This window comes from Mustela nivalis (assembly GCF_964662115.1).
Source record: "Mustela nivalis genome assembly, chromosome: 8".
Taxonomy (NCBI): Eukaryota; Metazoa; Chordata; class Mammalia; order Carnivora; family Mustelidae; genus Mustela; species Mustela nivalis.
Genome location: NC_139027.1, coordinates 18493214 through 18521184, shown reverse-complemented (window position 1 = coordinate 18521184; position 27971 = coordinate 18493214). Strand labels below are relative to the sequence as shown.

The 27971-nt window shown below is 47.4% G+C and overlaps 3 protein-coding genes across 5 annotated transcripts in view; 2 read left to right on the top strand and 1 right to left on the bottom strand.

Annotated features, from left to right (window-relative positions):
- ADCY3 (adenylate cyclase 3) overlaps positions 1 to 8653 on the top strand; it is a gene marked incomplete at its 3' end in the record, with an annotated part of 77857 nt that extends 69204 nt beyond the window's left edge. For 2 of the 3 annotated variants that reach the window (XM_082745040.1, XM_082745042.1), the window contains 8 exons: positions 967 to 1226; positions 1493 to 1558; positions 2871 to 2952; positions 3761 to 3919; positions 4289 to 4435; positions 4972 to 5091; positions 6200 to 6323; positions 6973 to 7415. In XM_082745040.1, the coding sequence (XP_082601166.1) occupies positions 967 to 1226; positions 1493 to 1558; positions 2871 to 2952; positions 3761 to 3919; positions 4289 to 4435; positions 4972 to 5091; positions 6200 to 6323; positions 6973 to 7415 (1401 nt within the window). Of the gene's footprint in view, positions 1 to 966; positions 1227 to 1492; positions 1559 to 2870; positions 2953 to 3760; positions 3920 to 4288; positions 4436 to 4971; positions 5092 to 6199; positions 6324 to 6972; positions 7416 to 7619 lie in introns of those variants that run through there. The other variant, XM_082745041.1, reaches the window with a different exon arrangement.
- Positions 42 to 20201, bottom strand: CENPO (centromere protein O; the record flags this gene model as incomplete). Its single annotated transcript, XM_082745172.1, is given in 11 exon segments — positions 42 to 2012; positions 2175 to 2420; positions 2581 to 8422; positions 9724 to 9888; positions 10617 to 10788; positions 12779 to 13038; positions 13719 to 13836; positions 18396 to 18565; positions 19803 to 19907; positions 20088 to 20148; positions 20151 to 20201. Coding segments are annotated over 8 exon segments (1074 nt in total). The 3' UTR covers positions 42 to 2012; positions 2175 to 2420; positions 2581 to 8422; positions 9724 to 9751.
- Positions 20062 to 24416, top strand: PTRHD1 (peptidyl-tRNA hydrolase domain containing 1). The gene is made up of 2 exons (XM_082745255.1): positions 20062 to 20485; positions 24072 to 24416. The coding sequence occupies exons 1-2, from the start codon at positions 20234 to 20236 to the stop codon at positions 24240 to 24242; spliced, it is 423 nt and encodes a 140-aa protein (XP_082601381.1). The 5' UTR covers positions 20062 to 20233; the 3' UTR covers positions 24243 to 24416.
- Positions 24417 to 27971: the final 3555 nt, after the last annotated feature.

The following is a 27971-nucleotide window of genomic DNA, read 5'->3' as shown; positions in this document are numbered from 1 at the left end:
AATTTTGGCTGTACTGTATACGTGCTCTTAAAAAGTCCTACTTTTTTCAAATAAATGTTACATCATTTGCTTTATTTTCTCTAACAATTTAAGCCCCGGGGTTGGGGAGAACCTCACTGTGGAGACTTGTTCTGTAGCAGCATAGGTGAAAAGGCCCTTAGGCCAACTGCTCCAAAGTCCAGTTAGAATGCCACGTTCGGAGCTGCAGAACCCCACAAGCCCGGGTCACGCGGCGCCCGAGTGCAGGGAAGGAAGCCTGAGCCCCTGGCCTGCCTGAGCACCCCTGGAGCCTGGCGCCGGGTCTGGGGACCACTGTTTAGCAGGGTCACGGACACTGTGCAGGACAGGATTTCGAGATCCCGTCTCCAGGGCAGGGTGAAAGACCAGGGCGGTAGGACAGCTTTTCACTGAGAACTTCCCGGGGGCTGGCCGAGTACCGGCGGTGGAAGTTCCGGGAAGTAGGTTTGCTGCGGCAGATGGACGGACTTGCCATTGACTTACGTCTGCCAGGCAGCGGGCCCAGGCCCGGAAATAGAAGCATCTGAGCAGAGACTGGCTGCCAGGCGGCGAAACCGGGACCGAGGCCCCCTGGCTGGCCCCTCGGCCCCTCCTTAAGCAACAGTGAGAAGGGACAAGCGCGCATTGTACGGGAAACCTGAACGCTGGACCCCTCGCTCTGGCGGTCCCGCTTGCTGAGCGCGCTGCCGGGCGCAAGCCTAGCCTCGGGGGGCTTTCTGTAAAGGTGGCGACACTACAGATACTCGACGATTTTCATAAACATCCAGCAAGATACGGTTCAGTTCTTAGTGAGAACTACTAACTTGCATTGTTCCTTGGTAGCTGTCCCGTCTGTCAGTGTTTCTGAGGGAGCTGTGGGACGTGGTGGCCACGACCCAGCCGCCTCTGACCGGTGTCTGCTGTCCCCTTGCGCTCCGTGTCCTCCTGCCCCCTGGTCCTGGCCTCCAGCTCAGCTGTCTCCAGTACTACACCGGGCCCAACAACAGCACCGCAGGGCTGGACGTGGAGGACGGCTGCGTGGAGAACCCCAAGTATTACAACTATGTCGCCGTGCTGTCCCTCATCGCCACCATCATGCTGGTGCAGGTCAGCCACATGGTGAAGCTCACACTCATGCTGCTCGTCACGGGGGCCGTGGCCGTCATCAACATCTACGCCTGGCGCCCCATCTTTGATGAATACGATCGCAAGCGCTTTCAGGAACACGAGTAAGATGAAGCCTGGGGATCTGTATCGTCTCCTTCCTCCACCCCAAGTCCCCACTTCCAGGTCCCAGGCCCGGGGCTCATCGGAGGATGATACGGGAGTCGGGGTTCGCGGCTTCTCACAGATACGCCACTAGTGGGCTGTGACCCTGGGGTAGATCCTTTCATTCTTGATGAGCAGACGATCCTGGCTCCCTCCGTGTTTGGCTGTTGGATGTCAGCCACTTGTCCCCAGGGAGGAACTAAGGGCGCTACATTCTGTCCCACAGCTTTCCTGTGGTCGCCTTAGAGAAGATGCAGGGACTTTCCACCCCTGGGCTCAACAGCACTGGCAGGTAAGGGCAGCGGCTTTCCTCTTCTTGGTCGGGACTTAGTCGCCCTCTCTTCTAGAGACAAGAGAAGGCCATGATCTCACCCCTTCAGAGGCAGACAGCGTGGGATTTTCATTAGAGGAGGGTTGGAGAGAGGCAGAAGGACGCTGGTCTGGACACTCCGGGGCCAGAGCGAAGCAGGGGAGCAGCAGCACTGTGCTTTAGCGGGCGGGACAGGGCTGGGTTGAGGTGAGGAGAGTGGGAACCAGTGGGACGGACAGCAGAGGAGGAGGAAGGAAGACTGCACCCAGTCTAGAAGGTTCGAGGATGTAGCTTTGCTCCCTGCTGCACGGCTGTCTCTGGGGCCACAGGCAGGCCAGTTTTTTAGTCTATTTTACATCTTAAAGAGGATATTGGACTAGAAGCTCTCCAAGGTCCCTTCTAGCTCTAACATGTTGATTCAGTGACTTGATTAGACCTTCAAATTAAAAAAAAAAAAAACAGATTATGTAACAGAATTAGGGCAGAAGAACAGAATAGGCCCTTCCTAAAAGAAATCTAAATGGCTACTAATAAATGAAAGGCATTCACGTAATTACGGATGTGAACATTAGGACCACAACAAAAGACCACTACGCACCTATCAGTTGGGCAAGGACGGAGAAGTCTGGCACTATCAAGTACAACAGTGACGGACTCCTGATGGGAGTATAAACCGGTACAACCATTTTAGAAAACAATTTGGAGTTATTTATTATTTAGTAAAGTTGCAAATAGTCCTATGACGCAGCATTCCCACCGAGCCCTACGAACATCACAGAAATCCGTGCACACCTCTCCACTCCAGGATGTGCGCACAATCGTCCAGCCCCGTCGTTCATCATAGCTGCACATACACAGGAACACACAAAGCAGATGAGAACCCAAACCACATCAACAGCAAATGGCCCCACAAGCTGTGATACATTCATACAACAGACTACTGTATAGTAATGCAAAGGGTAGCTCCATTCAGAAATGTGAAATTATTAAAAAAAGAATCATACCCTCGTATGTACCCTCGTCTCATCACTGCAACGCCAGGCTCTCCTTTCTCCAGAGGCTTCCATGGTTGTACCTATGGTGTTTTCTTAATACCTGGGGAGCCCTGAGGTGGATTCTGGGAGGGGCCAGGGCTCGGCTGCCTGTTAAGAGCCCAGTGGTTGAAGAAAGATTGACGTGTGGGAGTCTGGACTTGCTGTGAAGGTGCCTAAGGAGCTGGGAGAAGTTTCTGGCCCAGGGTGACAGGAAGGGCCCAGTCCCATTGGAGGGAATCAAGCTCTTCTCTGGCCCACAGGCTGCCCCTGGTGCCCTCTAAGTACTCCATGACCGTGATGATCTTCATCATGATGCTGAGCTTCTACTACTTCTCGCGCCACGTGAGTGCCGGCACGCGCCCCCCTCCCCTTGCACACAACCCGGTGGGGCCTCCTGAGAAGCTCAGGATCCAAGAACCCGAGCTCCTCAGGAATGCTGCTTCCCTTGCGCAGCCTGACATGTGGGCCTGCCTGAGCCTTCACCCCCTCCATTTTTCTGTTTCCTGCCTGTAATACAAGAGTCTTTGCCTCTTCCTCCTGACCGCCTCCGGGATGCTGAAGCAGAGCACAGAGACTGAAAGCTGAGAGAAAATCTGTTTCCTAGGTCAGGGCCCGTGGGTTTTCACCCACCCTGGCTCTGGGCGTCACTAAGACACCATGGAGCCAGAAGAGAAAGGGAAAGAAGCTGATGAAGTTTTGTTTGCTTAAAAGGAAGAAGAAAAAAAGCAAGCAGACCTGGGGGGGGTGTGGAGTAGCTCCCCGAAAGCCCAAGTGCCCCCCAGTGGTTTGCCAGGGGAAGTACAGCCTTCCCTAGCCACTTGTTGGCTGATGGGGCCCGCTGGAAGTCGGGGCTCCACCCCAGGCTAGGAGGTCCCCACTGCTGCCACCAGCCTCCTAGACAGACCCATAGCTAGAATGAGGTCCCAGAGCTAGGCCCCCACATACCCAGAAGGCTCTTGGAGCTCTACACAACCATGGCGAGGCCGGGAACCCCACTGAGGTGTCGGTGCTTCTCTCTGTGTCATCTTTCCTTGGCCACTTGGTCGTCTTCCTGCGGGTGTTTCCCCCGTGGAACCCCTCCGAGTTCCGCTCTTCGCCTTTCCATCAAATGGCCGGCTGAAGCACACACCTTGCCCGCGTCTGTCCACAGGTGGAAAAACTGGCAAGGACACTGTTCTTGTGGAAGATTGAGGTCCACGACCAGAAAGAACGTGTCTACGAGATGCGGCGCTGGAATGAGGCCTTGGTCACCAACATGCTGCCTGAGCACGTGGCCCGCCATTTCCTGGGGTCCAAGAAGAGAGATGAGGTGAGGGGTGGCCTCACACGGTTGCAGGCAGCCAGGACGCTGTGTGTCTCCATCTGGCTGTCGGCGGCGGACGTGAGGCCGGCAGTGCACAGGCTTCTGGGACGTTTTCCGCGGCCACATGTCCCTGGAAGGCCCCACCCTCTGCCAGGGGTCATCTCCTCACACGAGGGTTCTGATGCCTCATTTCCCGACTCCATCCACCCTCCTCCTCACAGCCAGGGCTCTTACAGGGCCCAGGGAAATTCATTCGAAGTCGCGATGGGCCACATCCTTACAAGCTGCAGTCCATCTAGAAAGCGGAGTCCACCGTCCTGGGGGTGGGAGGGATTCATTCCTGGGCACCGACCCCACCAGGCCCTGCCTCCTTAGGAGCTGTACAGCCAGTCCTACGACGAGATCGGAGTCATGTTCGCCTCCCTGCCCAACTTCGCCGACTTCTACACGGAGGAGAGCATCAACAACGGCGGCATCGAGTGTCTGCGCTTCCTCAATGAGATCATCTCAGACTTTGATTCCGTGAGTGCCCCTCCTGCCCCTCCCTCGCCCTGTGCCAGCCTGTTCCGAGTTCTAGCGCAGGCCGGGCCGCAGCAGTCGGAGAAGCTGAAGCTATGCCAGCGGCTCGGTCTTCCCGTGTGCGCCTCTCCCGGGAGCGCAGGAGCTTCTGCGGCCTGGCGGGTCTGCAGGGGGGGGGGGGGTGTTACGTACACGATCACAGCGGAAGCACTGGCCCAAATAAGATTCTGAGGCACCGTCTGCTCCAAACCTGATTGAGATTCCGTAACTGTCTACTGGGTGACTTGTGTTGCCGAGGAAAATACTTTTCCAGGTAGGTTCAAGCACCCTAGGGGCCTGGCAGTTTTGTCGCATGTTAAGGTGACAGAAATGGAGTCTCCGTCGGCAAGTCTGACTAACATCATGTGACCGATAAGTGGCAGAAGAGCTTTGGTGGAGTCCTGTGGGGCTGCTGTACACAGGCATATCTGTCACTTAGTTGACTCGTTTATCTCCTCGGACTCTGGTGACCTTTCTCTCCTCTTTACTACTGGCCTCAGCTGCTGGACAACCCCAAATTCCGGGTCATCACCAAGATCAAAACCATCGGCAGCACCTACATGGCAGCTTCAGGAGTCACCCCAGATGTCAACACCAATGGCTTTGCCAGCTCCAATAAGGTAGCTAAGCGCCCCCCCATGGCTGGAAGGGATGGGGCGCTGTCTCCTGAGGCAGGAGCGCGGCAGTCCACGGCTCGCATGTGAAGCAAGGAGTCACCAGGGTAGCTGATGTGAGCGAGCACTGCTGGCTCAGTGGGTCACACACACACCACCAGCACGTAAGGCAAACTTAAAATTAGGTTTATTGGCACAGTTTTTTTTTTTTTTTAAGTTTTTTTTTATTTGTCAGAGAGAGAGAGAGAGAGAGCAAGTGCACAACCAGGCAGGGTGGCAGGCAGAGGTGGAGAAAGAAGCAGGCTCCCTGCCGAGCAAGGAGCCCAATGGCGGCACTCGATCCCAGGACCCTGGGGTCCCTTTACCAGCCCAGTTTAACCGGGCAGAGAAAGAGTAGGCTACACAGCCCCCCTCCACCTCTGCAACTGGTGCCCAGCTTAGGCCAGGCAGAACTGCTCTAACCGTGGCCATGCTCCCTTTACACTCTAAACTTTCTAAAGAGCTGGGGAGTAAGCAACCATCCACGCAATTACATGACAATGAAAACATCCAGGTTGGGGGAGCAGTTCTGATAGAAAAGGGGTCTTCAGAGCTCACTGGCCTGCATCAGCCTGTTCTTTGGTCTTATCGGACTTGCAGAGCTAGCTGTTTACGAGAGGAAATGAGCTGTGGGGGCCCAGGGCCCAAGAGCTGTTCTTAAACTGTTATCATCCTATTTTGTTTTTCAACTGTCCTATACAAGTACTACTACCATCTCCATTTTATGGATGAGGCTAAAGAAACCTAAGATGGGTCATGACCTTCAAGGGCTTAGAATCTAGTTAAGAAATCAAAACGAGGACTACCCCAGACATGAGCCCAGGCAAGGCGATGAGGTAGGACTCCTGATTGGCCGCATAGCAGATGGGAAGCAACGTAGCTGGCCAGGATCGGCCCCACCCCACCTGGGGACCCTGAGGAACCTAAGGGATCCAGGGGAACTGTCAGTGACGAGCCAAGGTAGAGGTCACGGCCTCATTTGTGGGAGGTGTAGGAATTCGCCTCCAGAATGCCGCGAAGGGAGGAAGGTGTCCATTCCGGCTCCTCATGCTCTCGCCGCTGCTCCCCCGCCCAGGAGGAGAAGTCAGACAAGGAGCGCTGGCAGCACCTGGCTGACCTGGCAGACTTTGCTCTGGCCATGAAGGACACACTCACAAACATCAACAACCAGTCCTTCAACAACTTCATGCTGCGCATCGGTAAGGGTTCTTGGGCCTGCGCGCTCCTTGCCATGCTCCGAGGCAAGGGCTTCAGCACATCCTGGGCAGAAGGGCCAGAGACTTAGCCTTGGAGGCGTTTAGGTTGGGGAGGGTCGCACTTGCACAGCTCTGGGACCTTAGGGATCTCAGATGATCAGACGGCACATCTGGCAACATGGCCATACCTCACGGCGATGAGCCTGCCTTCGGAGCGTGGCTGTGGTCAGGCTGCCTACTCCGGCCCCCCAGGGCAATCCTGCATGCCTGTGGAGAGCTCTGCTGCCTCAGTCCAGCATCTTAGGAGTTCATGTCCCCTGCTGTCCCCTCTGTGAAGAGGTGGGGGTGGGATTCTCACTCCTGGCTGAGCTCACAGGACCCCTGCAGTGACAGATACGCATTGAAACTGGCAGCTTCTGTGCTGCATGAGTTAGCATGGTGGTCAGGACAGGACAGGACAGACCGGAGACATATCTGCCCTCTGGTGGCTTAGAGACGAGCTTCCTGAGGACTCTGTTCACAGACTTGGGAGCCTTGTGGCTGGGATCAGGTGGTGAATTCTCCGGAGAGGAGCTGGTGGCTTCTGAGAAGGGATAGCGAATGGGATAAATCATGGCTCGTGGCTGCGCTCAGTTTTCTGTCCCTCCACCAGGCATGAACAAAGGAGGGGTCCTGGCTGGGGTCATTGGAGCCCGGAAACCACACTATGACATCTGGGGCAATACGGTCAATGTGGCCAGCAGGATGGAGTCCACGGGGGTCATGGGCAACATTCAGGTGAGGCCTGCAGCGGAGCGGAGCGTGTGCGCAGACGCAGGAGCCGGCAACAACATCGGACTAGCGCGTGTTGCCATGTGCTCCTGCCTGTCCGTTGGCCCGGGGTATCAAGGGGGTAGCTCTGGAAGGTCACAGGCAAGGGTGGGCAATACTTCACTCCCCTTTGCAAAATTTAGGCTTAAGCTCTTGGTAACCCTATCCTTTTGGTATGAACTTTCTAATCTCTTGCACCACCACCAACTTCCCCGAATCATGCCAGCTGGGTCTGGCAGAGTGCCGACAAAAGAACAGGGAGCGATGCTGCCAGAGACAACCTAGGGCTGTCCTTTGGGTCAGCGAGCGCTATTGCTGTGAGAGAGGCCCCAGGCAAACTACCCTGGCCCCCTCATGCGCAGAATAAGGGGCCTGGCCGAAGACATCTGGAAAAGAGCACTACAGGCAGACTCATCGGGACCCGCAGGCCCCATGTGGACACCTCTGGGCAGCCCCGCTCTGAGCTCACACAATGTTCTCCCTCTACAGGTGGTGGAAGAAACACAAGCCATCCTTCGAGAGTACGGCTTCCGCTTTGTGAGGCGAGGGCCCATCTTTGTGAAGGGGAAGGGGGAGCTGCTAACTTTTTTCCTGAAGGGGCGTGATAAGCCAGCTGCCTTCCCTAACGGCTCCTCGGTCACCCTGCCCCACCAGGTGGTGGATAACTCCTGAACGGCCTCCAGTTTCACCAGTCCAGATGGGAAGGAAGAATCTATTTTTTGGAATCAGAGAAAGGCCTTGGGAAAGGACACATGACCAAGTCCCGACATTCCCAAACTGTTGAAGTGCACACTCACATAGACTTTAGGTTTAAAAATCTCCTCAAGCCTTCATTTGTTCATGGATACGTGAGCTCTGAGGGTGGCCATACTCTTCCTCAGTGTGCCTGTAGCTTCCTCAGAGAGTAGGGGTCTTAGGCGTAGTACTGGAACAGAATCTTCCAGAGCCCTGGGTCTGACCAGCCCTCCTTCCCCCAGAGAGGCCATGGCCACTGTGAGCAGGAAACGTGTCCGAGGTGGAACAAAGCTGCCTTTGCTTCTGGGCTGGGAGCACAGACGGGAAAGCTGTGCTTCAGACGAGGACGTGGTGGGACAGGACGGCCGAGCAGGCAAGTGTTCTGCTCCCCAGTGCTCACCTGGAAGCAGTCTTTCAAGCTGGAGACCTGCTCGTCTCAATCTGGTCCGGGTTAGGTGAACTGGCCCTCATGCTATGTTCCTGATAATCTTGAAAGGTTCTTCCGGAACCCCTGCCACCTTAGTCATGACAGCAGAAAGTGCAATATTTCCTTTTACCTGGTGGGAGGGAGGGAAAGGGAATTTATTTCTGAGAGAAAAATATATAAACAGATCTTCTACATTTATATTTTTAACTTTCTGTTTAAAAAAAAAAACCACTTTCCGATATTGCCTTGCCTCTTGAGCTCTTGCTACAGTCAGTCGCCTTTGCTACTGCTTTAAAAAAGAGAATTTACAGGTATTGATAAAGAACAAGACTGTTTTATTAAAAGCTTTATTCAACTTGAATGTGATCATTGTGAAAATTCTGTGTAGTACTTTGCTGACTCACACCGCGCATCCTTACCAGGTGCCTGGAAGGCAAGAGCCTGAACTAAGACGGCTGATCCTGCTCAAGCCCCTTTCTTCCACATGGTGGTCCCAGCCGACTCGACCCGCCCCACGGGCGCCCACACGCGCAGGGTTGCTTCCTGGTCACCTGGTCTAGGAAGTGACCGTGTTAGGGCAGGATGCGGCTGTGGGCCCAGGGCAGGACGGGGAGTAAGGACACCTACTTGTGCCTGGGCAACGTGCGGACAGGCTCTCAACAGGTGGACCCTGCCAGACGCAGGCTTTCACATCCGGGCACCGTCCCTCTACATATTCCCATAAGGAACAAAACATGTCAGCAAGCCGGAGGCCGGGGTTATAACGTAAGGAGAAATGATCCTTGTAACTGAGATCAGGAGACGGGGGGAGGCAACTGTGCAGCTGTGGCCAAGAGCCTGCAGGAGAGCGAGGAGGGAGGGTCTGCGGCCCCTGACAAGCAAGGAGTAAGAGCAGACTTCGGATCACGCTGTTTATAGCTGTCTTAATACTCTCAACTCTCTACTAACATGTTTAGAAACAAAGTATTAGCTACATACAGCCCTGATTATCCATGGTACTTAACACGTATTCTTTATAAAACAGTAGCCTAGAACACAGGGCTTCAAACTAAAGATCATTCTTTTCTTAGCCGTGTGATTCCTGTCATATCAGGAACCTGGAGTGTTCTAAGAACTTTCTTTTCAAAAGTCTCAAGAAAATGAAACAGAATTACTTAAAGCTCTCAAAAAAGCTAGGAATACTCTCTAGTTAAAAGGTACTTACTCCCTCTTTGACAACACGCCTTCAACTGCCCCATCACATCCTCTGGTTTTCAGCTAAAACACAATCAGATCGACACCAAAACTGTCCGAACCGCCCCGACCACCCTGATGGGCTGCGCGATTGCTCTCACTGCAAGGATGGTCCCCAGGCAGGGGGTCTGAACCTTTCAACAGTTTTCAGTTCACAGGACCTAGCCTGGGGACTGTGCACAGTATTATTTTACTCACTTTTTGACATGTTCCCAATGAAAATATTCTAGGAGACCAGGCTCATATCCAACTTTTCTCCTTTTCTTGCAAATGAAGTAAACACTTGATGTAGGGGCTTCGAAAAAAACAGATTTTCATGGGATGCTCGCTGTTCTTCCCACGAGGGGGATAATGCGTCCGTTCCTAGAACAGATTATATGGACCTCATTTAGTGCGACTAAATGAGGAAAGAACCCAGATCGCTGATGTTCTGGACCCATGTAACCTTTTTTTTTCGGTCTGGAACTGAAACTGCCCTTTATTGGACCAATGACATTTTAAGCCCCAAACAGACTCTGCCCAGAAGTCTAAAACCTATAGTGTAAAATGTGTGGCAGCTTCGAAACTTTCCAACTTCCTAAAAATACTTGATCCTTTTTTACATTATGTCCCATGTCACATTACTCTGGTTCATTTAACCAAAACAGTTACACAATCTCTCTCAGCCAGTGCTCCAGAATTCCCATACACCGAAGGGTCTCTAGAGAGCTAAGTGTATACTTATTTGTCTAATTGGCTGCCTAGTGAAACGAGTCTACTGGCGCGCTTGGCGAGTGACCCCATGACTCGGCCTCATTAGCTGTCTCTCGAGAGGGGTCTCCAATGACGACGCACATAAACTGAAGGAACACTGGCCAAGTCCGACGGGGCAGAGGAGGTGGGAACTAGGGTAATTATGTTTACATAATTACAAAGAGGAGAGGAAAAATGGTAGAAAAAAGGAAAATAGTCTTTGTATTGTACTGAGTAAATGTCTAGAGTAACAGAAGACTGGGGCTCCGGGAGAGAGTCCACCATTTTACCCCGTTTCATTCCACCTGAACCCCACAGAGCACATCATCATTTCTTTGCCAAGGCGTCCTTCCTCTCACCTTGGTACGTAACGGTGACGTCAGTTGGCAGGGTTGTCGTGAGGTCCTTATACCGCAGTCTGGCACAAAATGGGACCGACTGACCCTGCGGCTCCACTTTGTAAGTGAAGGAGAGCAAGTTGCACAGCGAGTTTCTCCGCAAGGGCCCGGCCAGGAAGGCTGCAAAGTCACTCTGAGGAGGGTGGGGGTCAAAACAGACACAATACGGGATGGTGACAGTTCCAAAGGCAGTGGGTGGCTGTGACACTTCAAACATGTCTACAAAAATACGGCCCGTGAATCAAATTTCAGAGAAATAAAGGGCAGAAAGAAGCCTGTGAAAAGGACTAATGATAAAGACTTATAAGATAACCAAGAGTTGGCAGCATCCTAGAAAGGGCCGCAGGAAGCACTGAATAAACGGCCCAGGGCACGAGGGAGATACACGGCCTTTGTGCGGCCGGTGGAGAGGCTCTGCGTCCGCCTTCTCGTATCCGTCTACCCGAAACCCGAGAGCGTCGGAGGCAGTCGGAATGCAGGCAAGCCGGGGCGGGGAGAACAGGACACGAAGCTGACAAAATTCACATATTCCTTATCTGCATTCATTTTCCATCTATGTAAAGAAATTTGTTTTAGCCCAACCCTAGTTCCATTACATCCCCCCAAAAGGCCAGAGTTTAGACAAAGATGGACAGTACCCCCCTATGTATTATCCCGCTCCGCATCTATACCCAAGCTTCGGCAAGGCACCCGGCACAAGGCAGATTCGATAAACCCCTGCTGAAGTGAAAGCACAGAAACTACACGGACATACGCTGGAGATACTGTGGGTTGATTTCCCAACCACCGCAATAACCTGGAATTTTTTGGTTTCCTAGGACAATTATGTTTATACTACACTGTAGTCTATTAAGTATGTAATAACATTATGTCAAAAAAACTAGTGTATACATTTTAGTTAAAAAATACTTTAGGGGCGCCTGGGTGGCTCAGTGGGTTAAAGCCTCTGCCTTCGGCTCAGGTCATGATCCCAGGGTTCTGGGATCGAGTCCAGCATCGGGCTCTCTGCTCGGCGGGGAGCCTGCTTCCCTTCCTCTCTCTCTGCCTGCCTCTCTGCCTACTTGTGATCTCTCTGTCAAATAAATAAATAAAATCTTAAAAAAAAATACTTTAATTAAAAAATACTTTATTGCTAAAAAAAGGCTAACCCCCATTTGAACTTTTAATGAGTTGTAATCAATGATCAGATCGCCATAACAAATAATGAAAAATCTGGTAATGCTGTGAGAATTAGCAAAATGTGACAGAGACACAAAGTGAGAAAATACTGTTGGACAAATGGCACCGATAGGCTTAACACATGCAGTTGCCACAAACCTTCGATCTGTAGAAAAATGCAATATCTGCAAAGCACAATGAAGAGAAATACCAGAAAATGAGCTGTGACTGTACTACTCTGTGACGGGAAGACAGGGTCAAGTATTCAAGCCGGAAGACCACCATCAGGGAGTATAAATAATCCCTTAACCAGTATCCATGCTTCAACAGCATCCACCATTTCAAGAGGGGAAGAAGGTGGAAAACAGCTTGTATATAAATAAGAAACATGCACCATAAGGATAATGGTCAAATTTCAGGCTCAGAATTATAAAGCATTTTAGAGTATGAAAGAAAACTTGTTCGCCCCCCCCCTTTCTTTCCCCTTTTTAAGCCTATTCTGAGCTCATAAAATATAATATATAAGATCCCAGACAGGGGCACCTGGGTGGCTCAGTGAGTAAAGTGTCTGCCTTCAGCTCAGGTCATGATCCCAGCATCCTGGGATCAAGCCCCACATCCAGCTTCCTGCTCAGTGGACAGTCTGCTTCTCTCTCTCCCTCTGCCAGTGCCCCTGCTTATACTTTCTCTCTTTCTTTCCCCGTCAAATAGATAAAATCTTTAAAAAAAGACAAATAAACAGGGGCACCTGGGTGGCTCAGTGAGTTAAGCCTCTGCCTTCAGCTTAGGTCATGATCCCAGGGTCCTGGGATCGAGTCCCCCATCGGGCTCTCTTCAGCGGGGAGCCTGCTTCCCTCTCTCTCTGTGCCTGCCTCTCTGCCTACTTGTGATCTCTGTCAAATAAATCAATCTTTAAAAAAATAAAAAAATAAATTTAAAAAAACCCAAAAACCCCAGACAGATACCTGAAGTCGATCTGCCTGGTACTTCCTCCCAGCGTAAGCATTTAGGTATTCACAAAGACAGAACAGGAAGTGCTGAATATTAGTCTGTAAGTACTTTGCAGAGATCTCCTCGAGGGGAATGAAGACCGGAATGGAATGGTGAAGTATCCGAAGTGGCTTCTGTATGACAAGGTCGACGAAATAGGAATCCAGCAGATTTCCCTCAAAAGCAGTGCTGATGCAGACACAGAACCCTCGGCTGGTCAGCTTCCCACTGAGCCCTGCAGAAAACAAGAGAAGCCTCTCAACAGACAGCAGCACAGAGAGTGTCTTCTTCAGCTGCGCACCCCTTCACTTCAGCACTGCCGTGTACATACAGTATGAGCTCAAACTGTGTTGAAGGAACATCATAGACACTTTCTGCTCACTCTGGCTCATTTTAAGTTTGAGCTGCTAAAACCAGAGAAAATGGTGGAAAAGATCAAACATCTTAATATCAAATTATGGAAGAAGAGATTTCGAAATTTTCATTTTACCTCTCCTTTTTCTCTGAGTGTCAATTAATGTACAATAGTCCAGTTCCTTCCACAATCCTCTATGCCACAGATAATGGGCAAGATAAATCCCCATTTTAATGGGGAAACAGAGACTTAATGGGTTCGAACTATTCGACCAGTGGCATCAAGGCAGCCAGTAGCAAAGGTAGTTCTAGTACCAGTTCTGATACACACTGAATAGCTAAAATGAATCCTCTAAGCTGGCCACGAACCAATCTTCTGCAAAAAGAGGCCAATTTTCTACGTCAAGATGCCTACAGAGAGTATGCCAGCTTTGTATGTTATGTTGAGGAAGGCAAAAACCCAAGCTCATGAAATAAGTCCAGGATCAATAATGTATCTAGCAAACCAACTCACTAAAAACAAGAGATTCGGACTGAAACAGGTCAGAAAATAAATTATACCTGTGAAACGATACGCCCGCAGGATGGCTTTCACATTTTCTCGTCTTCTTTCCGCAACTTCTTGCTCACTGATTTCCAGGGTTTGGTCAGGTTCTACATTGGCAGCAGATGCTTTAATCTGCAAAATATGTAGTAAATCAAGCTGGGTAGGGGCATAGCACAGAGTTCTTACCCTGACACAAGTAGAAAGAAAGCTAAATGCAGAGTTTGTTTTTTGTTTTTAAAGACTTAATTTATTTATTTGACAGACAGAGATCACAGGTAGGCAGAGAGGCGGCCAGAGAGAGAGGAAGGGAAGCAGGCTCCCTGCTGAGCAGAGAGCCCGATGCGGGGCTCAATCCCAGGACCCTGGGATCATGACCCAAGCCAAAGGCAGAGGCTTTAACCCACTTAGCTACCCAGGCACCCCAAATGCAGAGTTTTTAAAATTATTATGTAACATCTCAAGAAATGCTACAGTGACCAGGTAATGCTATGAATTCACAACAGAGGAAGAACCTTGTGGGTTACAGAAGTAGAAACTGTGCTTGCCTGAAGAACAAATTAAGGCTTTGGTGGGACTGGAGAGTATTGTGAGAGGAACAAGACAAGGATGTGAGGGAAGTCTAGGATGAGTATAGGGTGAGCAAAGCAATGAAAACAGGACATACCACAACTTGAGGGATATAGTTAAAGCCATGTGCTATGGACTGAATGTGAGTATCCCTCAGAATTCATTCGTTGCTGGTGATTAGGTCACAATGTTAGAGCCCTCACGAATGGGATTAGTGCCCTTGTAACTAGTGTCCAGAGGGCTAGCTTGCCGCTTCTACCATGTGAGGCTACATGAGAACAGTACCATCAATTGGGAAACAGGTCCTCACTAGATGGACATTGAATCTGCCGGGTCCACAGTCTTGGACTTCCCAGCCTCTAGAACTGTGAGACCTAAGTGTTGCTGTAAGCCACCCAAATCACGGTATTTTTGTTACAAGAGCCCATATTGACTAAGACATTGTTTAGTGGGAAATTTATAACCTCACATACAAAAAGGGGAAAAGAAAGACTTAAAAAAAAAATTAAGTATTCATCTCAGGAAGCTAAAAAGCAACTTAAATCCAACAAGAATGATAGAATGATGAGACGGTATCAATGAAAATACAAACACAAATGCAATACACATGTACCAACAGAGAAAATTAATAACACCAAAATTAATAAAACTAATACAAAATTGATAAAACTTAAGAGCGATCCAGAAGAGAAAAAGAGTAGAACAGTGAACACAAATTACCAATAATAAAAACAAAAATTACCAGAGTAAAAAATGAGACCACATTACTGACTAATCCTACTCACAAGCTGGTAAGTTGTTTGAGAAGGTTCAAACAACTTTATAAAAGTGAGTTTAGATGAAATGGACAAATTCCCTGAGAAATGCGACTTATCAAAGATGACCCAAGAGGAAATAGGAAATATAAAACCTTTATATTAATCAAAGAAATTGAAACAGATGATTTTATTTATTATTTGACAGAAAGATGGAGAGGGCGAGAGCAGGCACAAGCAAGGGGAACAGCAGGCAGAGGGAGAGAAGCAGGTTCCCCTCTCAGGAGAAAGCCCAATGTGGGGCTCGATCCCAGGATCCTGGGATCATGACCTGAGCTGAAGGCAGATGCTTAACCGGCTGAGCCACCCAGGATTCCCCAAATTAGAAATTTAAAACCTTCCCACAGGGGAGGCCTGAGGGGCTTTCCTAGGTAATTCTTTATAAAAATTTAAGGAAAAACCACACTATTTTATATAAACTCTACGATCAAATTGAAGAAAAAAAGGGAAAACATCTCAAAATTTGCATTCTGAGACCAGGTTAAATGTGCTGCCAACACCTGACAAGGACATTAAAAAAAAAAATTCATAAGACAATCTCATGAATTGAGATGTAAAAGTCCAATTAGCAAATATCAGCAAATAAAATTCAGCATTATATAGAAAGGATAACACATCAAGCCAAATTAGGTTTATTCCAAAAAAGTAAGCCATTATCAAACACCAACCAATATGTAGCACATTAATAAAAGAAGAGAAACATGACAACTTTAATATATGCAGTAAAAACATTTAATAAACCTCAATACCTGATCACAATTAAAACTCTAGCAAACTAGCCATACAAGAGGATTTCCTTAATCTGATCAGAGTATACAAAATTTAGAGGGAACATGTTAACCCTAAGACTATTTCTACTCAACAATATAATGAAGATCTCAGCTAACAGAATAAGGCAAGAAAAACAAGTTACAAGGATTGGCAAGCAGTAAAACTGTGATCGTTTGCATATGACATGATTCCAAATGTAGAAATCCCCAAAGAATAGAGAGAGAAATAGAATGTAGATTTAGCAAAGTTGTGAAATATAAAGTCAGTATACAAAAATCAAATATATTTCTACACGACAATTTGAAAATCAAATTTCTAAAAAACAATCCATATATCAGAGGTCATCAAAATGTGGCTTGTGGGTCAGACCTAATTGGACACTTATTTTTGTAGATAAGGTTTCACACCCATTAAATCACACACTGTTTGCGCCACTTCACAATACAACAGCAGAGCTAAGTAGCTGCCCTAGAGACCATCTGGTTCACAAAGCTTCATATACTGACGATCTGGCCTCACACAGGAAAAGTCTGCTGACCCCTGCCTTATATGGTAACAACAGGAAAAATCAAATACCCAAAGATAAATATAATGACTGATTTAAGACCTCTACACATAAAACTACACACATTGCTGAGAGATTGAAGAACTAAATAAATGGAGAGAAAGATCATATACACTGGCTGGAAGATGCAATACTGAAAATATTTCAGTTCTCTCCAAACTGGTGTACAGATTCAATGCAATCCCAAATCAAATGTATAGGTTTGTTTTTGGAAACTGATGGCTGATTCCTGAATTTATGAAAAATTCAAGGGGCCAAGAATAGCCCAAGATAATTCTGAAAAAGAGGACATATATGACAGATGTATATCATATAGGACATATATACAGTAAATGAACCTCTGGTACTAGCACAAACAGACCAATGGAACAGAAGTCAGAAACAGGCCCGCGAGGGACCAATGATCCATTACAATACAATGGGGAAAGAATGGACTTCAGAAAGTGATACTGGATGCAGTGGTATCCATATGGAAAACTAAAAAAATATGACCTCTATTGCATACCATACACAAAAATCAATTCCAAATGAACTGTAATTCTGAAAGTACAAAGTATAATAGAGCGTTTAGAAAATACCACAGAACAGCTTCATCATCTTAAGTTAGGCAAAGATTTATTAAAAGAAAACAAAAGCAGTAAGTCAAAAGTTAGATTCCTAAATCAAACTTCACTGAAATGAAGACTTTCTTTTCATCACAAGACACCATTAGGGAGTGAAAAGGTAAGCCACAGGCCAAGAGAAAATTTGTAATAAATATCCCAAACAAAGAATTCATATTAAAAATAAGTAAAGATTCTACAATGCAGTAAGAGATAGACAATGCAATAAAATTTCTGTGCAAGCCTTGAAAAGCACATTTCACAGCAGAAGACTTTCAAATTTCCAATACAAGCCCTTAACAGCATTAGTTATGAGGCGAACGAGATTCTAGGACACTCCCACCAGAGAGACGGATTTTTTAAACTGACAATATCAAGTTCTGGTAAAGATGCACAACAATGGAAATCTCATACCCTGCTGCTGGGAATGTAAAATTGGTATAATCACTTCAGAAACTGTTCTGCAGTATTTACTAAAGACAGTATACATACCCTGTGACCCAGCAACTCTACAAGGTATATACCCAATAGAAAAGTATATATTTCCATCAAAAGACAGAAACAAGAATGTTTCACAGCCCCAAAGTGAAACAACCCAAATAACCCAAATGTCACCAACAATACAATTTAGTAAATAAGTTGTGGACTAGTCATAAAATGAAATTACTATACAGCAACAAAAAAGAATGACCACTATATGCAGCAGTTTGGATCAGTCTCACAGAACAGTCAGGAAAAAAAAAAAAAAAAAGTCGGACAAGAAAGAGTTTACACTTTTTACATTTATATAAAGTCCAATGATGTGGTGTTTTATGAAGCATTTTCTTGCCTGTGCAGGAGTTATTAGAGCAGCAGAGGTACAGAAAGAGAAATAACTAGCAGACTACTGCAATAATCCTGGCACCCAAATCACCTAGTAAACATTTTACAACATGTGGATAATAATTGAAGGACAAAGACAATCTGAAGGAAAATCTGACAGGTCATGCTGACTCTGGGCTTGAGAGAAAACTGAAAAGAGGGAAGAACTGAAGTTCACTGTGTCGTTTCAAGTGTGGGTAAGGGAAAGATGGCGCTAATGACAAAAGTGCCAATGACTCAAGTCAGGCTGAGATTGAGGTAAGACCCGTGCGTCTGACTGCGGGCTAAGAAACGATTAGAAGAACTTGCCTGGCCTGTCAGTGGTGTCTGACAATTACTGGTTCATACTGATATTAGCTGACTCTACAGGGCTGATCACTTGAGAGGTCGAGGGCTGAAATCAATCCAGGAAGATCACAGGTGAAACCCAGTATACAAATCTGCTAATTCCCAGATCCTGCCTGCTCTTTACACTCTCGGAAAACCTGCTAACGTTACCCTTGCACTCACTCTGGCTTGACGCTGCTTTGCTTCAGCTCTCAGCTCATCTCGTAGACATCTCAGTTTATGAATCTTGGTCCTAAGAGCGCCTTCAACGGCCTGTGCTCTCTGCAGATCTTCTGAGTTTTTACGGGATCTATTCACTTGAATCTCTAGTCTTTCCAAGTGAGCTAAAACACCTGAGGAAAGAAAAAAGGCCATTTCACAAGAAGCCAGGGATCTCTAACTCTGGCAACAGGAAGCATTTCAGGGGGAACAAAGGGTGACTCTTTTCAGAATTTGGGTCAGCTAAAATGTTGGACATTAGCCACAATTTATAAAACCAGAGAAGGTGACAAGAGAAATCAATGACAAGCCACCTCATAGCTCAGCACTAATGTACAAGCAGGCCCTGACCAGGACACTGCCCAAAGAGAGCATTTTCTGAATATAACTCATCTCACTTACCCATGATAGTAAGGACCACGGGTAAACGAGGTCACCAAATTCAGACTTTCTCAGAACCTTTTCTTAAAATGTAGAATGATTTTTTAAATTGTCTTTTATGCATGTTTTCCCAAAGCGCTAATGCATAACTCTTTGGATTTAGACATCCAGAGAGACTTAAATGAAGTACTTTAAAGCTCCAAAAAGTATTACTCACACAGGGCTATAAAGACACACACGAGAGCGAACTGCCTACCAGTACCACTGGGTATCGGAAAGGAAGACAAGTTCGTGGTTGGACAGAAATTCAGAGGCAAATCTCAGTTCCCAAGAGCTTAAAACCAACACAGGAGAGGTCACAGTTTCAAAATGCCAATCAAGTCCAACAACGAACCGCCTGCTGAACATTTCCTACCTCTAAAGACTCTTGTGCTAGAGGCTGCACTTGCAAACCATGTAAAGACTGAAAGCATGAAGAGAATGAAGTCCTTCTCTAATCTCTACAACCACCACCGTAAGGCTATCCTTTGCCTTCCCTTTCCAGATGAAGAAATTAAGGCAGAGAAAGGTAAAATAACTTGCCTAAGGCCACAGTATTTCTCAGGGCAGAGCCGGGACTCAAACCTAGGCCTAACCAACACCAAAGTCACTGCCTGGCATCGACCCTTCCACAGGCATAATGCATAGATGACCCCAAAAAATCCTGGAAAGAGGCCTCGCTGGCTAGAACTGGAACTCTGAATATAAACACTGAGCACATGGTGAACTCTACCCTATCGGTTTAGAAAGGGCCTAAAAAAGAGCCTAGAAACGTTTTAAGTGATTTTCCTTGTGCCAGGAATGATCTTATGTCCCTTTCAGTCTCCCGTCTGTTCCTTTCACCCTAATGCTCCTCTGACAGGTCACACCCGTCAGAGGAGGAAAGGGCTCCTTTAACCTAGGGGTCGTCTTGGCAGCGGTGGTGGGGAGGGGAGGCGACCCTGTGAATACCTCCTTTGGACTTGCCGTCATTCGCCCACTCCATCTCCTCAGATTTCCACAGGCGCCCCTGGGAAGCTGGGCAGGCAAGCGGTAACAGACACCCAGATTTCCTTGCTGGTAAAAGAAAAAAGGCAAGAAAGTCACACCTATTCACGGCAGGACGCGCACAACTCCGGAACGCACCGTCGGCCTCCGGACACCTACCTGCTCCAGAACACGCCGTTTTAAGAAGCCGTTCACCCTTCCACCCTAGTCACGGTCCCGTCCGTCACCAGGTCTTACGTTTACTCTTACCTCCGCTCCTCTCGCTTAGGCAGAATGAGGACGAGCAGTTCCCGCCGTCCACGCCTTCAAAAAATCAAACCAGTCGGACCCAGGGTGCTTTGCGCCGCCGCCGTACAAAAACATGGCTGCCCTTAGGGCCCCTCCCTCATCCCGGCATGCACCGGGGAGCAGGGCCGGCCTTTCGGTGGGCCAGGAAGATGGCGTCCTCTGGCCCAGAGCCGCAGATCCTAGTCCAATACTTGGTGTTACGAAAGGATCTATCGCAGGCCCCATTCTCCTGGCCGGCGGGCGCACTGGTAGCGCAGGCCTGTCACGCAGCCACCGCGGCCTTGCACATTCACCGCGACCATCCCCACACGGCCGCATACCTCCAGGACCTGGGGCGCATGCGCAAGGTGGTCCTCGAGGTGAGGCATCCGGCGGAGGGGGAGGGGCATCGAGGCCGTCGAGAGCGGAAGTGGGTGTGGTGTTGAGGCTGAGGCTTAACTTCGTAGAGCGGGTGCGGCGATAGTTGGGAGGGGTCGTTTACGTCTAAGTGTTGGAAATGGTTCGGGGGCTTCAGCTGTTTCCCCGGGCGTCTTCCCATGGCTGGAGCGGGTCTGTGTAAAGAGTGGACTTCGGTCCACTTATTAATGCTTCCCGCACCCCTCCGCCCTCACCCACGGATGTCTTAGGAGGTGCCAGTGAGGGTGGAGGCCCTGCCCTTCTACCTGTGCACTGGGCCAGCCTTTTATTGCATCTCCCGAAGGTACTGTCACGCTCCCTCCCGGAAAAACCGATTCGGAAGGGACAAGGACACGGAGTTCCTATTGCAAGTAAAGTGAATCTGAAGCATTACCGGGATATGACGCCTAATTATTTGAAAGTTAATGTGTACTTAATGTAAGTTGAACCTAGCATCATAAATAACAGACACAGGGCGCCTGGGTGGCTCAGTGGGTTAAAGCTGCTGCCTTCCGCTCAGGTCATGATCTCAGGGTCGTGGGATCGAGCCCCCCATCGGGTTCTCAGCTCAGCAGGGAGCCTGCTTCCCCCGCCCTCCCCACCTGCCTCTCTGCGTACCTGTGATCTGTCTGTCAAATAAATAAAATCTTTAAAATACATACATACATACGTACGTACGTACATACATACCAGACACCACCGGTGAAGACAGAGGTAAGGTTCTTTTTGCAGATAGCCAAACAGATCTTACCCTCACCTTTACCCTTTGTCAGTTCTGCTGCTGCTGGAAATGTATCATGGGAAGATAATCAGATGCGCCAAGGCGCACTGTATACAACAAGAATATAAATAGGAGCACTTTATAATAGTAAAAAATGTGGAAATTACCAAATTTTCAAAACTAGTGATTGGTTCATTTTATGCCCATAAAATGTGCTATAATAAAGCTAGCGTATCGTGGTTTTGGAGCATATTTAGGTGGCATGGAAGAGTGCTCATTATGTGATGCTAACTGAACTGTATTCTATACAAAATGATCCAGATTTTGAAAAGAAAAACTAAGGAAGTACATCCGAATATTAAGCTAGTGGTAGGATTTTGGTTTGTTTCTAATGCTTCTCTATTCTTTTTAGTTTTCGATGTGAAGCACATCTTTTACTTTACATTGTAAAATTTATTTTAAACAAACTAGAACCCTGAGGTGCAGTAATACTTTATGGCTAGCTGGCACAAACCGATTTATCTGTCAAGAGAAAAACTTCTGTTGGGTAGTAAAATATCAGGCAGTAATTTCTATGGGGAAATGTCTTGAGAATCCGAGTAGACAGAAATGAAACAAATTTTTAAAAAAAGATATTATTCATAGGGGCACCTGGGTGGCTCAGTGGGTTAAAGCCTCTGCCTTCAGCTCAGGTCATGATCCCAGGGTCCTGGGATTGAGCCCCACATCAGGCTCTCTGCTTAGCAGGGAGCCTGCTTCTTCCTCTCTCTCTCTGCCTGCCTCTCTGCCTACTTGTGCCCTCTGTCAAATAAATAAACAAAAAAAATTTTTTTAAAAGATATTATTCACTTATTTGTCAGAGAGAGAGCACAAGCAGGGGGAGCAGCAGGAAGAGATCGAAGCAGGCTCCTCGCTGAGCAGGGAGCCTGATGCAGGATTCAGTCTGAGGACCTGGGATCATGACCTGAGCCAAATGCAGACGTTTAACTGACTGACACCGTGGTGTCCCAGCTGATAGCTTTTTGTTTGTTTCTTTGCTTTAAGATTTTATTTATTTACTTGAGAGAGAGAGAGGGCATGAGAGGGGAGAGGTCAGAGGGAGAAGCAGACTCCCTGCTGAGCAGGGAGCCTGATGCTGGACTTGATCCGTGAGCTCTAGGATCATGACCTGAGCTAAAAGCAGTTGTTTAACCAACTGAGCTACCCAGGCACCCTAGCAGATAGCTTTTTATTCAGACTCCTTTTGTAGGAAGCAGCTCAAGAAATTATGTGGTTCGGACAACCCCCTCCCCCTCACTTTCAGGCAGATAATATATTATTATTCAGATGAGAGATCTGAAACCCACAGAGATTAGGTGACCTCCCCTAAGTCTGAAAGACGTCTGATGATTCCTAACTAATAGCCATACCCAAGAAAGGGACCAAGGAATCACCCCTGAGTAAATTAAGGTGCTGCTGCAGCCATAAAGACCAATAAAATACAAGACCATGCCAAGGCTAATTCCATTTCTTGGGTGCCTGCTATGTGCCAGGCACTAGTCTGAGCCTAATTTCTTTGAGTCATCACTACAAAGAAAGTCCCTGCTAAGTCACGTAACTCATCAAAGATCACACAATTACTGGGACACTTGGGTAGCTTGGCTGGTTAAGGGTCTGACTGTTGATCTCAGCTCAGGTCTTGATCTTGGGGTTGTGACTTCGGCCGAATTGGGTTCCATACTGGGTGTGCAGCCTGCTTAAAATATACACATGTACAGAACACAGTCAGTAAGGGGCAGAGCAAGAGTTTGGGCTTACTCTCACTGTCCTGTGCTAACGTCTGGTGCTGAAGGAGGGAGGGGAAGTCCATGAGTTCTTCAGCGTGGCTGTGCCCAGAGGACTCTAGGTAAAGAGTGACAATCTCAATTTCCTCTATTTCAATGACACATATCTCTAGTTACCTTACTGGCTTCTGCCTTCCTAGGCAAAAAAAAAAGGGGGGAAAAATACCTTATTCTAAATAGCACACTAATTATTATTATTTTCTGAGAGCTAGCTCTAATACTTCCTGCTAATGGGAGCCAGCACAGTGATAAGGATGATGAGACACAATGGGAGAGGATGTGAGAGATTTGCCCGTTGAGCCACCCAGCGGGCATCTGTTCCAGCAGAAGGAAAGCCCTTCAGGTTTGGTCAGGTGGGAAAGGAGGGGAGGACGGAGATGGAGGCGGTGTGTGTTAGAACTCCTTTCCTACAACTCATTTTTTTTTTTTTTTAAGATTTTATTTATTTATTTGACAGAGAGATCACAAGTAGGCAGAGAGGCAGGCAGAGAGAGAGGAAAGCAGACTCCCTGCGGGGCAGAGAGCCCGATGTGGGGCTCGATCCCAGGACTCTGGGATCATGACCTGAGCCGAAGGCAGAGGCTTTACCCCACTGAGCCACCCAGGCACCCCCTTTCCTACAACTCTTAAAGTCAAAGCTGGCTGAAGGATTAGGGATAGCTGGATGGACACCAGCCATAAGAGAAGTAGAGCATAATTACAGTCAATGCATACAGCATCTCAGGAGGGAAGAGAAAAATTGTTTCCATTTTAGAAACAGATTATACCTCTCCCTCTCCGACCCCCCAAACCACTTATCTAAGGTCCTTCAGAGAGTGAACAGCAAATGGGGCAGTGAAGCTCTTGCTTCTGGAGACTCGCTCTCCAGCTCTTTCGTTGAGAAAACCTATTTCTCCACTTTGAGTCAGGAGGAACCCCCCCCAGCCCCCACACTTTTTTTTCATTGCCTCCCGACACTTCCTCAAAGGGCCATTCAGTCTGTGTTCTGTGCTCTGCTTCTTGTAGGCTGCCGATGAACGCGCCCTGAAGGATCTGGCTGAGACCCTACAACAGAAGAACGTTGACCACATGCTGTGGCTAGAACAGCCGGAGAATATCGCCACTTGCATTGCGCTCCGTCCCTACCCCAAGGAAGAAGTGAACCAGTATTTGAAGAAGTACCGATTGTTCAAATGACTAAGGTTAGCAGTTGCCTTGATGTATTTGAGCATCAGCTGGATCCAGAAACTTCTTGCCATCCATCCCTAAGCATCATGTACTCCTCTCAAAGGCAGTTCACCCTTCCTTTAAGTTACGAATGTTTCTTGAGGGTCAAACCCATGTACTTATTAAAGTTGTCATTAAGAAGTACTTCCTCCTATTCTTAATTATTAATTAGTTCCGATGGGCAACTAATTAATAGTAGGTGAGCCGCAGTATTGTCTATGCGGCGTTGCTCAAATGGAAGATCTGGTTAGACTCCTCTCCGGGGGTCAAGGAAACGAACACCTGTCCTTCCAGTCATCCGGTCACCCAAGTTTAAAACTTTGCCTTTGAATTCTTTATTTCTTATTCACATCCAGATATCATATTCATTGAATCTTGGACACTATCAACTTTAAGATACACCATTATTTTACATGTTGTTAGGAAAGAAGAGACGCTGCCAATTAAGACATGCGATTAATCATAAAATGTATTTCAGTTTCAAAGATGTTAAACTGTACATATGCACACACACAAACACACAAATACATATTTGATGAAATTTGTCAAGTACCGTATTGTAGTTTTTGGTGCTACCAGCCTGCATTAGGCTCTCATTTTGTTCATCTGAGTGTCCCACTGGTCTGCTCACATCTCATGTGTCCTGGCTATAATCCAGCAGGCTTTCTGCCATAAGGTTTATTTAAGATCACTGAGCACCCGGTTCAGTAGAGACTCCTACCTCGCCATAGAATAAAGTAGGGACTCTTCAGCTTAGCCTTCAGATCCTCCACATGTGCATTTCCTACCCAGCATTTTAAGCTTGTCTTCTACATTTTCCGTACACAAACTTGATGCTTCAACAAAGGCACTCCAGTTGCTGCCTGCCGGTCTCTGGCCTGGGAGTCAAGCATTGGTATTCTTCCCTCCCTGTTCCCACCTCTGGACTTGAAACGAATTCTGGCTTAAGTTCGATCACCTTCACAAATTCTTAGCCAGCCCAAAATGACAGGTCCCTTCTCTGAACATCTAGAACAGTCTACAGTGTTTTACACAGAAAGATTTGGAAACATCTACAGAAGACTGCTTGGACCTCTGTGAAGCAAAGGTTTTAAAGGGTAATTTGCTCAACAAATACTTGTTGTAAGTCTATGGTGGGTGGCAGTTTGTATTAGGAGCTGAGAATATAAGGGTGGACAGAACAATTTTTGCCTTCAGATAGCTGAGAATCTAATGAGAATACAGATACATAGATAATTCATACAGAAAGAACTGTGCAAGGAAACATGGGTATTCTTGCCCCTCCTCTCTAGATACCAAAACAAATAAGATACTAGATACAAAGATTTTCTGTTATAAGAGGTGGTCATTTGAAACTGGGAGAGTGGCTTGGAGAATTAGTAGAGTGCTGAGGGCAGAACCAAGTCCAGGAAACCACATCAATAGAGTTTCAATCAAATGCATTGTGGAATTTCAGTATCTAAGTACTAGAAACAGGTCGCGTTTGGGAACATAACGGTGAACTTGTTGGAAGCAGGTGAGGGAGGCCATGGGGTGGGAATCCGACTGTCTTCTATTGAGACCAGAATGGGAGAGGAGGGAAGAGGTGGGGACTGTTCTTTTAAGAAGTTCAGATGGGAAGTCGTAATGATCGAATGGGGGCCAGAAAGATGAATTCTGGGTCCCACAGGGGGACTTTTCTTAGATGTCTAAGCAAGTTTATGGATGAGGAGAGGGAGGCTGGGGAGAAGAGAAATCGAAGTTCCTAAAAGGAATAACTGATAAAGGAAGTCCAGAAAAAGGGGGAAGAGGTGGGGTCCAGGACATAAGGAAGGACCGGCCTTGAGCAGAGAGAGAAAACTCTGAGACTGGAGGAAAGAAGTGGGGAGATGCAAACATAGACACGAGTCTATAAACCAGGGAAGGGAGAAAGTTGCAGTTGACCATCCTTGTTGACTTCATTTTCTTCTATGAAGCGGGAGGGACATGCAGCCTTTCGTAACACGGAACAGACTTCCTAAGCACTGTATTATATGGCACAGCATGGTGGTGAAGGCCTCATACTCTGGTGTCATATGGCCTGAGTCCAAATCCTGGCTCTCATTCCTTCAAGCTGTGTGAATTCAGAAAAGTCAGTCATCTTCCCTGACCCCCAGTTCCTTCATCTGTACAATAGGAACTTATGGGAGTGCTATGCAGATTAAGTGTGTTAGTACAAACAGGTCCCCTTAGAACAGTGCCTGGGCACTTGTTGCTAGAACCTACGCATAAAAAGATAAGACACAGTCCTTGAAGAGCTTTCAGTCAAGTAAGCCTGTTTTCTAATTCCTTTCTGCTTGAGAGGGATGCCATCCAGTTGCTGCTATTAGGAAAATGTTTCTAAATGACATCATATCTTAAAAAACTTTTCAAAATTCTGAATTCTGCTGCAAGACATAGTGATAAAGCTGAGAGAGAGAGAGAGAGAGGAGGGAGAGAGAGAAGTCAATAGAGCTGAGAGAGAACAGCTTAGACAAATCCCTAAAGCCGAGATCTGAGGACAAATAGCATAAACTTGTACCCAAGAGGGGAGAGGAGAGGTATCCACGGTTGATCTCGAGTGAATGCAAGCTAGTACCAGGGAAGTAGCACATCTTATGAGCATCAGCTCAGACCATTGTCATTTGAACTAGATCAGTGTTTTTTGAAGTGTGGTCCCTGGGTCAGCATCACTTGGTTACTTGTTAGAAATGCAAATTCTCAGGCCTTACCCCAGACCTACTGAACTGGAAACTGGTGCTGTCTAGAAGCAGCCTGGACCCTGGAGGAAGCTGGCTGAAAAGATGAAGAATAAATATGTGTGATTTAGAACCAACCCATTATGGTGGTGTACAACGTGCCTACAGAAAGGACTGAGACAGAGAGCAAGACTCTAGCACCAAGTACAGTGTAACTGGCCTTGCATATCAAGTTTACAAAAAAAAAAAAAAAAAAAAGTGATGTATTCTCCAAAAAAGCAAAGATTGTACTGGAGGTCCCAGATAGGTGATATATCCTTGAAAAGAATATCCTATGCTTTGGTAAGTTTCTTATATGTGAAAAATGTTTTGTAATTAACAAAAGACTTTGCTAAGTGCAAATCAATCCTGGCAGTTGCGTGCAATGCAGGCCACCATGTCTCAAGTTTGCAGATACAAAAAGGCTTTGACTTGCCTGCGGTCAAAGTCAGTGGCAGATCTGGAACTGAAAACCAGGTCTTTTGTCAGTCTCATTTTCTCGTAACCTCCCCTTGTTGGCTACTAATTTGGGTTTCAGCCACCTAGCTACTAGAAAGGGGTTTGAAAAGGGGTCATGAGTAGTTCAAGTGCTGGGAAGCTGTATCTTCCATTTTAAATTGGTTAATTGACATTCCGGATTATAAATCAGCCTCCTGTGACTGTGAGTTGTGTGACTCAATACCCTAGAGTCCAATTATCACTGGATGAGCTGACAAAATCGAGTTTCTGAGCTGGTAGCACTGAGAGCCCGTGCCTCAGCCATGGCTTCTCGTGGGGCTGGCAGGATGCAGAGGGCTCCCCTGGAGGGGTATTTAAAATCACATTTTATTGTCATTTAATCAGCATACATCTTCCCCCATGGATTCTGAGATGCCATCCTGGGAGTGTGCCCTGCTTCTTGGTTGAGAATCTTGGCAATAGCGAACCACAGTCCCTGGTGGGAAGGTATCAGTATGGAGACATG

Bases quoted from the DNA above. Each gene is read 5' to 3' on its own strand.
- PTRHD1 (XM_082745255.1), top strand. From the start codon at position 20,234: ATGCACCGGGGAGCAGGGCCGGCCTTTCGGTGGGCCAGGAAGATGGCG. The intron at 20,486-24,071 runs GTGAGGCATCCG...TGCTTCTTGTAG, and splicing joins TGCGCAAGGTGGTCCTCGAG to GCTGCCGATGAACGCGCCCT.